We start from the raw sequence: 16,740 nt of genomic DNA, 5'->3' as shown, positions 1-16,740 counted from the left end.
GAAGCGAAGGCAGGAAGCATGGATGAACCCGCCACCTCAAAGGCGAACTTGGTCAGATTCTCAATCATCTTGTCCACCGGATCCTTAAAGGAGGTCATTTTGGAGTCCATTATGACAGACAGGAAACTGGAGGATCCACAGCAGGCAGTTTCAACCATTTAGCAATAAGGTCCTTGGCAAAGGGAAACTGCGCCTGAACCTTCTTAGTCCCTTGGAAGCATTTATCTGGATGCTTTCATGCAGTTTCCAGCAAGGTGTCAAATTCAGCATGAGAGCTGAATACCTTAGGAAAGCGGCGGGGGAGCGATTGAGGGAAACATCTAGAGCTGGGTCCAAAGTTCCGAGTTCCTCTAGGTGAAAGGTGTCTCTGATGGCTGTAACCAAACTGTCCACCATGTCAGACACGGAAATACTCACCCTGTCTTGGAGAAAAAAAAAAAAAAACATAACATAGTACATAAATCGATGCCTGTGCCCCTTCATCACGTATGGGGGGGGGGGGGGGGAGAACAGTGAGCGCTATTATGCTCCTGAACCCTCACCTAAAAGCGGGAAATAAAAAGGAGAAAAATAAAATAAAATAAAAACACTTCCCTGAACTAAAAAATAAAAAAGTAAAAGACCAGACCTGTGTCTGCCTCTTACTGACACTAAGCTAAAACTGATTAGCTCAGAGTCTGTAGGCAGGGTATATCCTGCTGGGAGGAGCAGACTTACTTTTGTTGCCTAGTGGCAGCAGCATATACCCACGGTCTTTGTGTGCCCCAATGGAGCTGACCGAGCAATATATATTTTGGGGCAAAATTGAAAAAACAAAAACATCCCCCACTGTCATTAAAAAGGGGGGGTCTGACTAGCTGTCAGGAGAACTTGACGTCTACCTCTAGACAGCACGTACTCCATTAAAATTAATGTAACGTGAGATATACTTCAGCTAGAAGGGAGAAGTCTAGACAAGCAAAGTGGGAAGGGCCAGCCCTGGACAACAGTTTGACAGGAGAGCCACTATATAAGGATATACTGCCAGGAGAGAACCCAGGGAAGCTAGAGAGAATTCTGGGGACCAAAATCACCTAAGGAAGTGGGTAAGATTAATGGAGGCATAGGGAACAACCTTCCAGGAAAAGGAACCTTGGACTGTGTAGTGAACAAACTAGTTATAAAATGTAAAGGCATAAAATCATAAATAAAGCTAGAATAAAAATATAATAGCCATGCAGAGCATGGAAATCTGCCTTGTATGGATACCAAGCTGAAACTGGTTAGCCTAGTGCCTGACAATTATTTTGACTATACTATGACATGCACAAAATATGTTGAAGATGGAAGGCGATAGCTAGTTACCTTGTCAGTTCCTGGGAGAAACTCATAGATGCTAAGTTGATTTCGAGTATCCCTCATGTACCTCTCCTTTTCAGGGCACATGTCAGGGCAAGTTCCTACAAACACTTTGGCTTGATCTAACCCTGTTCTTTTAACTCGAGCTGCAAAAACAGAGGAAAGGTTAATGGTTAATATATAATTGATTAGCTAGTCCATTTGTATTTGTGGTATTAAAAACCAGATCTTCCTGAATACCTTGTCTCAATATCTTGTCCCTCTGGTCTAAGAGACGATACTTCTCTTCTGAAGTCTCAGCCACAGTTCCCACAAGATGTTGAAGTGAAGGAGGCAGAGGCACTGCGATGTCAGAAGAAGGTGCTGGGGCATCTATATTGTCAGCGCTAAATTGAAGGGCCTTGGAAAACATAGGCTTCTTAAGAGGAGATCTAATCAAACACAGAGCAAACATTTAAATGGACACTCATCACAAACTATGATTCTTAATAAAATATATAAAACATAGGCAAGTGTGACATTTATTTGCATAAAATATTTCACTGTTTTGAAAGTAAAAGAAAACTTTCCTAAAGACGTGTCCACCCTAACATGTCCCAATCTGTTGTACGCCTGTTACTAAAGGGGTGCAGAGGAATGAGAGAGCATGTTCAATTAGACCAGAGCCTGCATTGACTGCAAGCTCTGCTGTGAGGAGTGAGGGCGGATGTTCCAACATGCAATGTGAGAGTAAGAGTCATGCCTGCTGAAGGGACAGAGCAGTGAAGTAGAGGACATTTAGAAGCAAAAAAGAAACTAAGTAAATCAAACAGACAGGATCTGAATGAGTTAGAGTAAACCATCAGCCTTTTTTGTGAATTAAAGGGGTATTCCAGGAAAAAACTTTTTTTTTATATATCAACAGGCTTCAGAAAGTTAAACAGATTTGTAAATTACTTCTATTAAAAAATCTAAATCCTTTCAGTACTTATGAGCTTCTGAAGTTAACGTTGTTCTTTTCTGTCTAAGTAATCTCTGATGACACGTGTCTCGGGAAATGCCCAGTTTAGAAGAGGTTTGCTATGGGGATTTACTTCTAAACTGGGCGTTTCCCGAGACACGTGTCATCAGAGATCACTTAGGCAGAAAAGAACAACCTTAACTTCAGAAGCTCATAAATACTGAAAGGATTAAGATTTTTTAATAGAAGTAATTTACAAATCTGTTTAACTTTCTGGAGCCAGTTGATATATTAAAAAAAAGGTTTTTCCTGGATAACCCCTTTAATGACAGGATACTTTAACCCCTTAAGGACTCAGCCCATTTGGGCCTTAAGGACAATTTTATTTTTACATTTTTGTTTTTTCCTCCTCGCCTTCAAAAAATCATAACTCTTTTATATTTTCATCCACAGACTAGTATGAGGGCTTATTTTTTTGCATGACCAGTTGTCCGTTCTAATGCCATCACTCATTTTACCATAAAATGTATGGAGAAACCAAAAAAATACTATTTGTGTGGGGAAACGAAAAAGAAAACAGCAATTTTGCAAATTTTGGAAGGTTTTGTTTTCACACCGTGCAATTAACAGTAAAAATGACATGTTCTTTATTCTTTGGGTCAATACGATTAAAATGATACCCATGATAACACAATTTTCTATTACTGTTGTGCTTAAAAAAATAACGCAAACTGTTTAACCAAAATAGGGGGATTTTAAATGTACTAATTTGAAGACCTATAAAACTTTTTCATTTTTCCGTATAAGCGGCAGTATGAGGGCTCATTTTTTGCGCAGTGATCTGTACTTTTAATTGATACCATATTTGCTTATATAAAACTTTTAATAAATTTTTTATAAAAATTTTTTGGAATTAAAGGTTATAAAAAAGTAGCTATTTTGGACTTTTTTTTGACGTTCACGCCGTTCACCGTACGGTATCATTAACATTTTATTTTAATAGTTGGGATATTTATGCATGCGGCAATACCAAATATGTATATAAAAAAATATATATATATATATATATATAACTGTAAGTGGATTGAACACTGGCTCATGGATCGTACCCAGAGAGTGGTGGTCAATGATTCATACTCTGATTGGTCCCCGGTTATTAGTGGTGTACCCCAAGGTTCAGTACTGGGCCCGCTGTGTTATTTATCAATGATATAGAGGATGGCATTAACAGCTCTGTTTCTATCTTTTCAGATGACACCAAGCTTTGTAGCACAGTACAGTCTATAGAGGATGTGCATAAGTTACAAGATGACTTGGATAGACTAAGTGTCTGGGCATCCACTTGGCAAATAAGGTTCAATGTGGATAAATGTAAAGTTATGCATCTGGGTACTAATAACCTGCATGCATCGTATGTCTTAGGGGGGATTAAACTGGCAGAGTCACTGGTAGAGAAGGATCTGGGTGTACTTGTAGATCACAGACTACAGAATAGCATGCAATGTCAGGCTGCTGCTTCCAAAGCCAGCAGGATATTGTCATGTATCAAAAGAGGCATGGACTCAAGGGACAGGGACATAATACTCCCCCTTTATAAAGCATTGGTACGGCCTCACCTGGAATATGCTGTTCAGTTTTGGTCACCTGTCCATAAAAGGGACACTGTGGAGCTGGAAAGGGTGCAGAGACGCGCGACTAAACTAATATGGGGCATGGAACATCTTAGCTATGAGGAGCGATTAAAGGAGTTACAATTGTTTATTCTTGAGAAGAGACGTTTAAGGGGGGATATGATAAACGTATATAAGTATATAAATGGCCCATACAAAAAATATGGAGAAAAACTGTTCCAGGTTAAACCCCCCCAAAGGACGAGGGGGCACTCCCTCCGTCTGGAGAAGAAAAGGTTTAGTCTAAAGGGGCGACACGCCTTCTTTACCGTGAGGACTGTGAATTTATGGAACGGTCTACCTCAGGAACTGGTCAAAGCAGGAACAATTAACAGCTTTAAAACAGCGTTAGATACATTCCTGGAACAAAATAACATTAATGCTTATGCAGAATTATAAAACTACATCCCTTTCCCTTATCCCCTTACACCCTTCACTTCAATTCCCTGGTTGGACTTGATGGACGTATGTCTATTTTCAACCATACTAACTATGTAACTATATATCTTTTTTTTTATTTTTATTTTTTACACACACTTTTTGGGGGTGAAATAGGGAAAATGGGACAATTTACGTTTTTATTGGGGTAGGGGGGTTTCTCAAATTTTTTTTACTTTTATTTTTTACTTTTTTTACTTTTATTTTTACAGTTTAATAGTCCCCATAGGGTACTATTTATAGCAATCATTTGATTGCTGATACTGTTCAGTGCTATGCATAGGACATAGCACTGATCAGTATTATCGGTCATCTTCTGTTCTGGTCTGCTCGATCGCAGACCAGAGTAGAAGACCCGTGGAAGGCAGCGGAGGCAGGTGAGGGGACCTCCGGCTGCCGTGCTGGATGATCGGATCGCCGAGGCAGAGCTGCGGGCGATCCGATCATCCATTTTAGTGTCCGCAATGCTGCAGATGCCGTGATCTGTATTGATCACGGGATCTGAGGGGTTAATGGCAGACATCCGCACGATCACTGGCTGCGGTTATGATTAGGACGTAAATGTATGTCCTGGTGCGTTAAGTACCAGCTCACCAGGACATACATTTATGTCCTGTGTCATTAAGGGTTTAAATCCACCTCTTCCTGTGAGTTGTTGTGTGTACTGGTGTATAAGAAAATGCCATTTAATATGTTAGGCTATGAGTAAGGATTACTAGATCTAAAACTTGTTCATGTTTGTGAGGAGAGCTTTTCCTGTAATTTTTTTTAAATGTTTTATATGTCCTTGGATGTTGCCATGTTATGCTGTGGATTTTAATAAGTTTCAATAAAGAAGTAAACTTTATTTTTTTTAATCTTTCTTTATGCAAGTGCTGGCCCAAGTACCTTTTTGTTCCTTTAGAGGGAAAAACAAAAAAGTGCTTAATTTAAACAGCTACGTGTGTCTTACACTCACCCCTTCAGTCCTCGGAGAAGAGGTTTTATTACAGGTGGGGCAACTGAACTGCTTTCCTGCTCTTTCTGTATTTCTTCTCTCTTCTCTGTCTGGGACCTTTTTTTCTTTGCAGGACCTGAGAAATAACAATAAGGAGATTTTTTTGTACTCACCGTAAAAACGGTCTCGTAGCCTTCAATAGGGGACACCTATACTGATGGGTATATGCTCTTGCCACTAGGAGGTGCTAACACTAGGAAAAAAATAAGCTCCTCCCTGGCAGGGTATACCCGCCCACTGGAAGTGAGGTAATCAGTTTTGTCACAAAGCAGTAGGAGAAGCCAACAATGAAATATGTCCGAAGGACCCTAGAAAAGAATCCCGGATAAAATAAATAAATAACTAACTAAATAAAAAATAGACAAAGGAAACCAACCAGTCCTGGGCCCCAGCGGTCCAAAGCACACTGACGCAACAACCAGTCAAGACGGGAACAGAGGTGGAAACAAAAGGGAACCCGGCTGAGACACCCAGGCTCTGAACACAGGAAGGTTACTCCAGAAGACTGTGGTGTCAGTATAGTGGAGGAACACACCCTACCAGGGAGAGTGTGCCGAGGGGGGAAAGGAGAGCAATGGCTGGACCCAAACGACAGATGGTGGCTAGACCATCTGTCACCTAGCCTTACATCATTGAATAAACCCCCCTAGAGAGGAGCGTGCCATGGCTGCATGAACAACAGTAGATAACCAGGAAACCGGAAGAGAGCCAGGCTGCAATAGTGGGCAGTAAGCACCCTCCTTTCGGCGGTGAGAGATGGCTCCATCTCGGCAGAAGAAAGCACCCAGTGAAATAATCCCCTCCCAGTGGAGGGGAAAACAGGGGTGGTTGGGATGAAACTCAGGCACCCCCATGGAAGGGAAATTGTCAAGTGCGCCAGGCACTGTAGGAGAAGGGGAATGCCCCCCTACGGCAACGAGACAAAGTATTGGGCGGACGAATTTTCCAGGAACTCTAAGAGAACATATCGAAGAGCCAAGTTGTGTCCCCAGAGGGATCGGAATCCTGGACACTGGCTGGGCAAGATGTAAATACATGACTACAAATGCATGGAAGAACCACAAACACCAGCAACCAACAGCGTTGAGAGGAACACCCCAACAGGGTGAAAACCTTGGGCCTGATGCGCCAACGGAGCCAGTCTGGTCATGTTTAAGGCAACAGAGCAGGCGCCTGAGCCACCCTGCACAGGAATCCAGGAAGATACCTGGAAGCATAGGGAGAGCAATGAACTGATGACGCCCCACCAGGCCCCATGCCAGAAAAGAGGTGTTCAACCGTCGCAGACATGTGAATACCAAACTACAGGAAGGCCCGAGGCACACCCCACAGACAGAAGGAAGGTGGGGACTACACGAGCAGAGGGGCACAGACATGCAGTAGGGTACCAAGACTGCAAACACGAAAGAAACCGCAGACATCCAAAAGTCCAGCAGCATGGAAGACAAGCTTAGCACCTAATGGTGTGTCACAACCATGCCCCTAGCAGCCAACGTGGAACTCTTCAAAAGGGGAACAGAGAGTGGTGGTGTTGCTGTGAAAGGCCATGGAACCTGTAGGAAACGTCCACATCCCATATCCTAATGGTGCCACACACCAGAACTGCTGCCGTAGATGAAAGAGATGAAGGAGGTATGTGGGACAGGAAACAGGCAGACACAGTCTGATTGGTATAACAAGAGCAATGAACCCACAGAGACACACTGTGTCGAACTTCACATGGAAAGAAAGTCATCGGGCTGCTGTCGCGGGAGCAGCAGGAAAGGGAGAGGTGATCTGGTGGATTAGAAACCATGTAGACACAGTCTGGCTATATGGAATAGGGACCATGGCCACACCGGGTCCCGCATTCAGAGCCACACATTGAAAGCGGCCACCAGCCCTCAGCTATGAGAGCAGCACGCATGTAGAGAGGGACCTGGTAAAGCAGGGAACCCCACGGACCAGTAAGTGGTGCATTGTATAAGGCCCATGGAGCAACATGGGGGACTCATATATATGGTAGTTGACCAGACGTAGCAGAAAATCATCTGGCTGACTGGTAAAGGATTCTTGAATGCTCAGGGACACTTCATCGAACCCTCTCACAGAAAGTGGGGTACCGGAGTGCGGCCCCCGCATAACTTGTAACGGCAGCGGGATGAAACAGCGGGGACAAAAGTGGGCCGGCTGGAGGAGCTCCTGCCGGGCTGCTGCTACAGGAGCAGCTAAGGGAGCCACTCCGTCAACAGAGTGCCGCTGACCCCCTCACAATGGGGGAGGAGCAGTGCTGGGAGAAGCACCAAGGTAAAGGGAAGGACCCTTGCAGCGCACAAACCTGGAGAGCAGGTGCATCATGACCTCCTGTTTCGTGCACTGGCTCAGGGGGAGAATAAGGGCGGAGCTTTGTGCAGCCATTAACCCCAGGACTCCCGCTGGCTGAGCACTCCAGGAGCGCAGACTCGGGCAAGGGGTGAGGCGGTGGCGGCTCTCAGGCTATGCTAGGAGCGAGCGAGCGCTTCTACTGCTCGTTCGTCGAGGGGGGGGGGTAATGGGGGGGGGGGCATACTCACCTCAGTTGCCACATACTCACCCCTTGATGGTTTCAGACAGCATTAGGCCACGCTGCATCATACCAGACTAAGATAGCGGGGCGAGCAGGGGCAGTGGGGGACCCGGACCCAGGGTACAACCTCCAGGCGCTGGCAATAAGGGGTTGACGGCCCATACTCTTATGTTCCGTGCCCCTTTGTCGCATATGGGGGAAAGGGAGCGCCATGCTCCTGAACCCTCATCTGAAAAAGGGAAACAAAAGGGAGATAAGAACCTAACAAAACAGCCCTTACTAGAAAATTATTTAAAAAAAAAGACCAGGTCTAGGGAGCTCCCGGACCTGTGCCTTGCCTCCTACTAATAGTAGCTAAAACTAATTACCTCACTTCCAGTGGGCGGGAATATCCTGCCTGGGAGGAGCCAACTTTTTTTTTTTAAACTAGTGTCAGCGCCTCCTAGTGGCAAGAGCATATACCCATCAGTGTAGGTGTCTCCCAATGAAGACAGACCAAGAAAATTAGCTTTTACAGATAATTTATAGTAGCTTACTGACATTAAGGTCCATTCACAAGGTCTATTTGGCTATGCACAACAACAGACACTAACAAAAGCAGGTATAAACAAACAACATTTCTAAAATGGGAAAAATCCTCCAAAAATAAAAATAATACACCTGCCCAAAAATAATATGTGCTAATATAATGCACTCCCATTAACATACAATACTGCAAAAAAACAATGGATTCATTTATAGAAAACTAGCTGAATACCCGGCGTTGCCCGGTTTTTCCTTCCTCATCCTTGTTGGGGAAGAAAATCAACAAAAGGAGGAAGCTTTTGACGTTAAATCCAATCCCCATATATTGTTGTCATATCCCAACCCCATATCCTGTCCGCCTGTCCCGACCCCCTATCTCCACCTCTTATCCGGACCTTCTATCCCAACCTCCTATCTCAACCTCCTATCCCGACCTCCTATCTCAACCTGTAATATGTGTACCAGGTATTGAAATATCTCCAGCCATACAGAAGTTATGTGAGAACATACATTTCCCATTGAGTTGCATGTGAATTTAAACAAAAACACTGACCCTCACAAATGGGGGTAGTTAAGGGTTAAATTAACTATCCTATATTTTAAGTGGACATATAAGTAACATGTGATCAAGTATTATCGAAATATCTCCAGCCATTTGGAAGTTATGCAGTAACATATCTTTCCCATAGACTTGTATAGGACTTTAAACATTAACCCCGCCCCTGGCAAATGGGGGTTAGTAAGGGTTAAATCACCTATCCTATGTTTGTTGTTGACATATAAGTAACATGTGTGCCAAGTTTCATTTTAATATCTTTAGCCGTTTGGAAGTTTTTGTGGAACATACATACACACGTTGAGTTTTATAGATACAAAATATACTTTATTGGTAACACATACGGTATATAATATAAAAAAAAAAAAAATGGAGGACTTCCACCCAGATGGAGGAAAAAACAGCAAAACATAGATGACCCCTCAGGTCCACATAGATTTTTATTGTCTATCTATATACTCTGTTAGGGTTTTATCCTTTGCATATTATGTCTTAGCTCCTATGTGGACCTGTGGGGTCACCTATGTTTTGCAGTTTTTTCCTCCATCTGGGTGGAAGTCCTCGATTTTTTATATTATATATGCGTTACCAATAAAGTATATTTTGTATTTTCTATAAATGACTCCATTGTTTTTTGCAGTATTGTATTCACAACCTCTGTATTAAGCTTTGTATGGCTCTCACATGTATTCCTTCAATGTCAAGCAAGTGTGCCATGCTCCACCAGATGCCATTTATGGACAGATTCTCCCCTAAAAGCATTTCTTCTACTAAAGAATTTCTCCACAATTTAATGCTGTAAGAAAGAATCACATGGTAGTATATGAAACACATAAATCAAAATACTCACTTTTTTTCCGGTGCCAGAAAACAGAAATATTATCAGAGAGATGTGTTGCTGCTTTCTTGGCTGCAGCTGCAGAGTTCTGTAAAAGCAAAACCAATATCCAAATTGTGATATTTTTCCTTTCTTAAAAACAAAAATAATTATGGGGATACCGATCTCTTAAACTATGATATATACTATCACCTGGCTGTGCATGGAGGAAAGATTAAAGGGAATTCTATGCTACAACAGCACTACTTTCCCTCTATTCTCTATATATAATTTGAAAAAAGATGGAGTCAAAGAATTATCCTATTGTTTATAGCTGTTTTTTTTTTTTTTTACCTGTCTAGGATGATGACACCCACACCAGTGTTCCTTATTTCTATACAATTCCGCAGCGAAAATTACCCTAACCTCCACCGGGACATGCAGGATCAGTCTGGATATATTATATTTAGATTTATATACATTTTGATCATTTCCTGTTCACACATAAATGTCCCTACATTAAGTCTAAAATCAATAAAGGAGAACTGCAGCCATATGAAATGTAATTTATTTAGTTGCACATGTTAAATGGGCGCTGTCAGGGTCAAAAACTTTTTAGATAATGTACATCTTGGCAAAACATTAACTTTTCTAATATAGTTCATAAGAAAGTTTTATTTTATTTTTATCGATTTTTTTCACAACCATACCATCCAGAACACAATCCTGTCTCTGGCTGCTGCATCATCTTTGTCCAAGCTGAAGCTTAGGCTGGGACAGAGTCCAGTAAGTAAGGGTGGGCTAGCACTCCTCTGTGCTCTCTCCTGTGCATCAGACTGCTGCATGCAAAAAAGCGTGCGTGCGTGTGTGTGTGTGTGGGGGGGGGTTTACAGAGCTGCCTGCAGTGATTGCATTAAGAAACCCAGCACTCAGGGAGGAAGAGTCACGCAGAGCGAGGACACACCACCTCCAAAGCACAGAATGACTAAGCAAGTGAGCAACAGAATAAATGTGAGATAAATAAGTGCTAGACCCACACCCACACAAGCACCTAACAGACATGCTAACTCTACAAAATAGGGGGATGAAGCAGACTTTTCTTTTATCTGCACCGGCAGATAAAAACCATTTGGCCTGTCTAGTCTGCAAAATGTTCTGATTATCATCAATAGTCCCTGGCCCTATCTTATATGAAGGATAGCCTTATGCCTATCCCATACATGTTTAAACTCCTTCACTGTATTGGCAGCGACCACTTCTGCAAGAGGCTATTCCATGCATCCACTACTCTCTCCCTAAAGTATCAAGAATCAACTAAACCACGCATCTATTTATGAGCAAACTCCCACACAACAGAAGAAGCTTTATTAGCCAACATATTATTAACACCTACATTAATAATAAATGGGTTTTCCAGGGTTTAATGAAAATTCATCCTGAGGCAGGGCATACAGCTGGTTTATGAAAATACTTATACACACCCCACCAAGTCCTGCACCGAAGGCAAAGTTCCCCATTAGGGTATGTTCATACGGCAGATTTTCCACGATTCTGCAGAGATTGTGTTCATTGTGGAATTCCACACAGAATTCTGCCGAAATTCAAGCCCCATTGATTTCATGTCATATCCCACAAAATATATAAGACTGGTCTTATATTTTTGCAGAAAGCAGAAATCGTAATTTCCTCAGCTAATGAGATAGCGAAATCCCAATGAAAGTAGCTGGCAAAATTCAGCTCGGAAATTCTGCCATGTGAAAATACCCTTAGAGTCACAGGAGATAACACACTGCAGCCAATTAAGGGCCTCAGAGGTCACATGCAAGACGTGCATAACATTGCAGCAGTGTGACCAGGAGCAGTTTTCTTTTTCTTTATCCAGTCGACCCATGGAAAATTTTGGCTAAAATCCCAGAATCCCCATTTAACACAATTATATATTTATTCTATAGATAATGTCTTTAGACCAGTGTTTTTAAAACAGTATGAATTCGAGTAGAATACAGACATGGTGCACATCTACAGTCTTGTATAATGATCTGATTGCTTCTCAGCACAATATCAAAAACTAACAGGTTGTTAGTATACATTTTTGATCAAAAAGTACAAGCCCACTCGCCACGTCAAGGCCACCTATTCAGAGTGGGTCCCTAACGTCCCTAGCATAAAATGGCGTAGCACCAGGCGACGACCACCACCGCCGCGACACAGGTGCCCACGGGGGGGAAGCGACCCACTGGCAGAGCGGCCCCAATGCCTCTCAAACCAGTCTATAGGCCGCACCCCCCCCGCAGACACAGCGCCACGGCAGCAACAGACGCCGCCCTGCACCACACCAGTGTGAACAAGGTGTAATGGCTCACTTACCTTGCTCTCCCAGTCAGACTGGGAGACAGCTAGGAGTGAAATGGCCCTAGTGTGGCTAATCACCACCTATATAGGTTTGGGCTGAGGGGGTGGGGAAGAGTGCAGCACATGTTCAAAAAAAAAAAAAAAAAAAAAAAAAAAAAAAAGGGGGAAAGATAGAAATCACGATATGAATTCGAGTAGAATACAGACATGGCGCACATCTACAATCTTGTATAATGATCTGATTGCTTCTCAGCACAATATCAAAAACTAACAGGTTGTTAGTAATCAGATCATTATACAAGATTGTAGATGTGCGCCATGTCTGTATTCTACTCAAATTCATGTTGTGATTTCTATCCTTCCTTTTTTTTTTTTTTAAACATGTGCTGCACTCTTCCCCACCCCCTCAGCCCAAACCTATATAGGTGGTAATTAGCCACACTAGGGCCATTTCACTCCTAGCAGCCTCCCAGTCTGACTGGGAGAGAAAGGTAAGTGAGCCATTACACCTTGTTCACACTGGTGTGGTGCAGGGCGGCGTCTGTTGCTGCCGTGGCGCTGTGTCTGCGGGCGGGTGCGGCCCATAGACTGGTTTGAGTGGCATTGGGGCCGCTCTGCCAGTGGGTCGCTCCCCCCCCGTGGGCACCTGTGTCGCAGCGGTGGTGGTCGCCGCCCGGTGCTACGCCATTTTATGCTAGGGACGTTAGGGACCCACTCTGAATAGGTGGCCTTGACGTGGCGAGTGGGCTTGTACTTTTTGATCAAAAATGTATACTAACAACCTGTTAGTTTTTGATATTGTGCTGAGAAGCAATCAGATCATTATACAAGATTGTAGATGTGCGCTATGTCTGTATTCTACTCGAATTCATGTTTTTAAAACAGTGTGTCTCCAGCTGTTGCAAAACTACAACTCCCAGCATGCCCAGACAGCCAAAGGCTCTCTTGGCATTCTGGGAGTTGTAGTTTTACAGCAGCTTGTTTGGACGCACTGTTTGGAACACAATGCTTTAGTAAAAAATCTGAAGCGCTAGCGAAAAGCCTTTACCTCTTTACCTTTGCCCTTTAAGCAATTCCCTAATAGTAATAGTTTGGTGTTTTTTGTTCACTTACATGGTTAATGAAATGAATATAGGCCATTTTTTGCGCCTGCTTGCAAATGACACGCTGAACTTTTCCAAACTTCCTAAAGTATTCCCCCAGTTTGGCTTTTGTATTCAGATTATTAGGCAGTCCCCTTATACAAAAAGCAGTCAGCTCACTGGGGGAGACCGGTACTGAGCGTCCAGAGCTATCAGAAGGTTGTCCTTTGCTTACAGGAGTCTTGGAGGAAGCAGCTGTACAAAATGCAAAAAATAAAAAATACATTTTTTTAATAAATGACAAAAAGTTATGTATAGCAAGATACAACATTCACATGACTTGACAGTGTAGTCTCTGATGGCATAAACAATTTACCACTCCCCCTCAAAAAAATGTTGTCACGGGAAGATTTGATGACAATGTACAAATATATGAATGGGAGATGTTTTTAGTGATCTATTTATAGCTAGACCATAACCATGACAAGGGGGCATCCTCTACGTTTACTGTAAGAGCAGTGAGACTATGGAACTCTCTGCCTAATGATGTTGTGATGTCTGACTCAAACAAGGGAGGCCTGGATGTCTTTCAGTAAAAATAAAATATTACAGGTTATGAATACTAGATGTGCATCCAGGAATTTATTCAGATTGCCATATTGGAGAAAATTTTCCTGTTATTGGGCAATTGGCATCAGCCTCACAGGGTTTTTAGCCTTCTTCTGGATCAACACAGTAGGTTTTTAGGTTGAACTCTATGGACTCCTTTTTCAACCTTACAAACTATGTATGCTACTATGTCAACACACATATATATATTTTTTTTTACATGTCTCACTGACCATACAGGACAGAAATAAAAATTATACAATTTGCAAGTACCTTCAATTTTCTTTGGAAGCTCTCCCTCCTCTAGCAACGGTCGAATTCGTCCAGACATCATTTCACTAGGTCCAGCTGAAGAATGATCCCTTCCAAAACCTTGCTGGTTTGCTCCTAGAAATGAAACCATTCTGGAAGATGTTGTTTGACTTGAAGTGGCCATTTGAGACTTACTAAATGGTACTTGACTTGGTGAAGACACTGAAACAGATTCAGGTTGGCTTGGTCCTAGTGAAGAAAAGTTTCTTCCAAATGACTGATTTATTGCTGGAGATTCTATAGCTGTTACCTTAGGAGGTGGAGCAGCATCATCACCTTTTTTAACCTCTTTTCCATGTTGAGTTTTCATTTGACTTTTCACAACATCATACAAGCTCCTTACCAACATGTTAGCACCCCCTTTTAAATCTCGATTCAATCGACCAGACCTCTGCACGGGTTGATGTTCGGCATGGAGATGTGAAGAAGCATCACCTGTAGTGGCTACTTCATTTCTATGTGGAGAACTATCTTGTTCCTCTTTACGCTTTACTCCTCTCGGTTCTTCAGTAAAACTAGAAAAGCTACTATTAGCACTTGCAAATAAAGGTCTAGATGTTCCAGTTTCACCTTTGCTTATCTTCTCTGAAGACAAAGAGAAGAAGTTAACATTCCCTGATGTAGAAGATGCTGTGGAAACTCCAAATATTGGTTGATCTTTTGACTCATTTTTAGTTGACATGCTAAATGAAGATGTGGTGGTTTCATCAGACTTACTTGTACCAGTTAAGATTGGCTTGAAAGTTGTATGAGCAGGAGGTTTGAAACTGTGCTCAGAACTGGGTGAACCCTGTGCAAAAGGTGATGCTGACATACTTGTGGGAAATTTGAAGTCTGCAATACTAGAACTGGTACTTATCTGTGTGTTAGTGCCAAACACACTTGCAGTCTGCCCAGTGGAAATATTTGATGGTTGACTAAAGACTGTTTTCTCTGTCTCTTCTACCTTGTGTAAATGTGTAGATTGTGCATTTCCAAATGCAGACGTGGATGGTTGTGCAGGCTGAGCTTGCCCAAATTCAGAGGGAGCAACAGATTCATGTTTATTAAATGCAGACTGGAAGCCAGATGGCTGGCTAAAAAAATTACTCTTTCCAATGTTTACCTGTCCAAAGCCAGAAATCTGGCTTTTTCCTTCTTGACCAGGTTGGATGGAGCCTGTCTGACCAAAACTTTGCCCACTTGTATTCTGCCCAAACAAAGATGCCTGGCTTGAGGTTGTCTGGCCAAGCAAAAATCGTTTACTGGGAGATTGCTGTCCAAACTGTGAAGCCTGACTTGATCCATCTTCAGACTGCCTGGATGCTGCTGCAGATGCTCCAGATGTTGCCTGCCCAAAAGCTGAAACACTGCTTCCAAAAGGGGAGGCTGGCTGACTAGTAGTAGGTTGTGTAAAGAAAGATGTAGGCTGGTTAGTAGTGGCTTGGGCAAAGAGGGATGTAGATTGGCTAGACGGTACTTGGGAAAAAGGAGATGCAGAGTTACTAGTGGTAGACTGCCCAAATATTGAGGATTGATTGGTACTGCCTTGTCCAAATGTGGGCCCTGTCTGTCCAGTAGATGTCTGTCCAAACGCAGGTACTGACTGTGTATTGGCTGCCTGTCCAAAGACGGAAGAGGACTGCCTGGAAGTTGCCACACCAAACACTGAACCTGTTTGTCCTGTAGATTGTTGTGCAAAGGGAGTAGAAGACTGATTACTGGCAGTCGCTCCAAATGTAAAGCCAGACTGCCCAGCTGTGGCTTGTCCAAATGTTGGAGCAGACAGTCCAGGAGAAGCCTGCCCAAATGCAGGTACCGTTGGACCAGAAGTGCCCTGTCCAAACACAGATATAGACTGACCAGATGTGGCCTGCCCAAACATAGATGTAGACTGACCAGAAGTGCTTTGTCCAAACACAGATGTGGACTGACCAGAAGTGCCCTGTCCAAAAGCAGGTGCTGACTGAGTGGTGGCCTGCCCAAATGAAGGATTAGACTGCCCAGAACTGGATTGTCCAAACAGTGGAGCAGTCTGTCCAGAAGTTGCTAGTCCAAATGCTGAAGAAGCTGCTTGTCCAAAGGTAGAAACAGATGTTGTTTGACCAAATGTGGGAGCAGGCTGCACAGAAGTGACTTGACCAAACACAGAATTAGACTGTCCAGCAGTGGCCTGTCCAAATACAGAACCAGGCTGGCCAGAAGCAGCTTGCCCGAACACTGGTGCAGTTGGACCAGCAGAACCCTGTCCAAATGTTGGTGCTGAAAGCCCACCACTTGCCTGGCCAAATGCTGATGTGGTCTGAGCTGGGTTAGTCTGTCCAAAGGTAGAGGACTGTTGTCCAAACAAGGGAGTAGACTGGCCCATAGTTGACTGTCCAAACGCAGGGGCCGACTGAGTCTGGGCATTCTGGCCAAATAATGATGTCTGCCCAAACATGAACATGTTCTGATTTTGCGTTTTGGAGTTTGAGGTTTGCTGGCCATCAAAAAGGCTGTTATTATTCATTGTCTGGTGGGGCAACAAAACGGTCTTAAAATCCTATGAAAATAAAAACAACAATATAAATATAGTAAGAA

The 16,740-nt window shown here is 43.1% G+C and overlaps 1 protein-coding gene across 1 annotated transcript in view; it reads right to left on the bottom strand.

Moving 5' to 3' along the window:
• MCM3AP (minichromosome maintenance complex component 3 associated protein) overlaps positions 1-16,740 on the bottom strand; it is a 57,159-nt gene that overhangs the window by 39,262 nt on the left and 1,157 nt on the right. The window contains exons 2-7 of the mRNA XM_056536390.1: positions 14,143-16,702; positions 13,292-13,515; positions 9,860-9,935; positions 5,345-5,459; positions 1,579-1,769; positions 1,345-1,484 (exon numbers count right to left, since the gene is read on the bottom strand). Coding sequence (XP_056392365.1) covers positions 1,345-1,484; positions 1,579-1,769; positions 5,345-5,459; positions 9,860-9,935; positions 13,292-13,515; positions 14,143-16,669 — 3,273 coding nt within the window. The 5' untranslated portion in view covers positions 16,670-16,702. The remainder of the gene's footprint in view (positions 1-1,344; positions 1,485-1,578; positions 1,770-5,344; positions 5,460-9,859; positions 9,936-13,291; positions 13,516-14,142; positions 16,703-16,740) is intronic.

This window comes from Hyla sarda, chromosome 8 (genome assembly GCF_029499605.1).
Source record: "Hyla sarda isolate aHylSar1 chromosome 8, aHylSar1.hap1, whole genome shotgun sequence".
Taxonomy (NCBI): Eukaryota; Metazoa; Chordata; class Amphibia; order Anura; family Hylidae; genus Hyla; species Hyla sarda.
The sequence above is the reverse complement of the archived record's forward strand: the minus strand, read 5'-3'. Positions and strand labels throughout refer to the sequence as shown.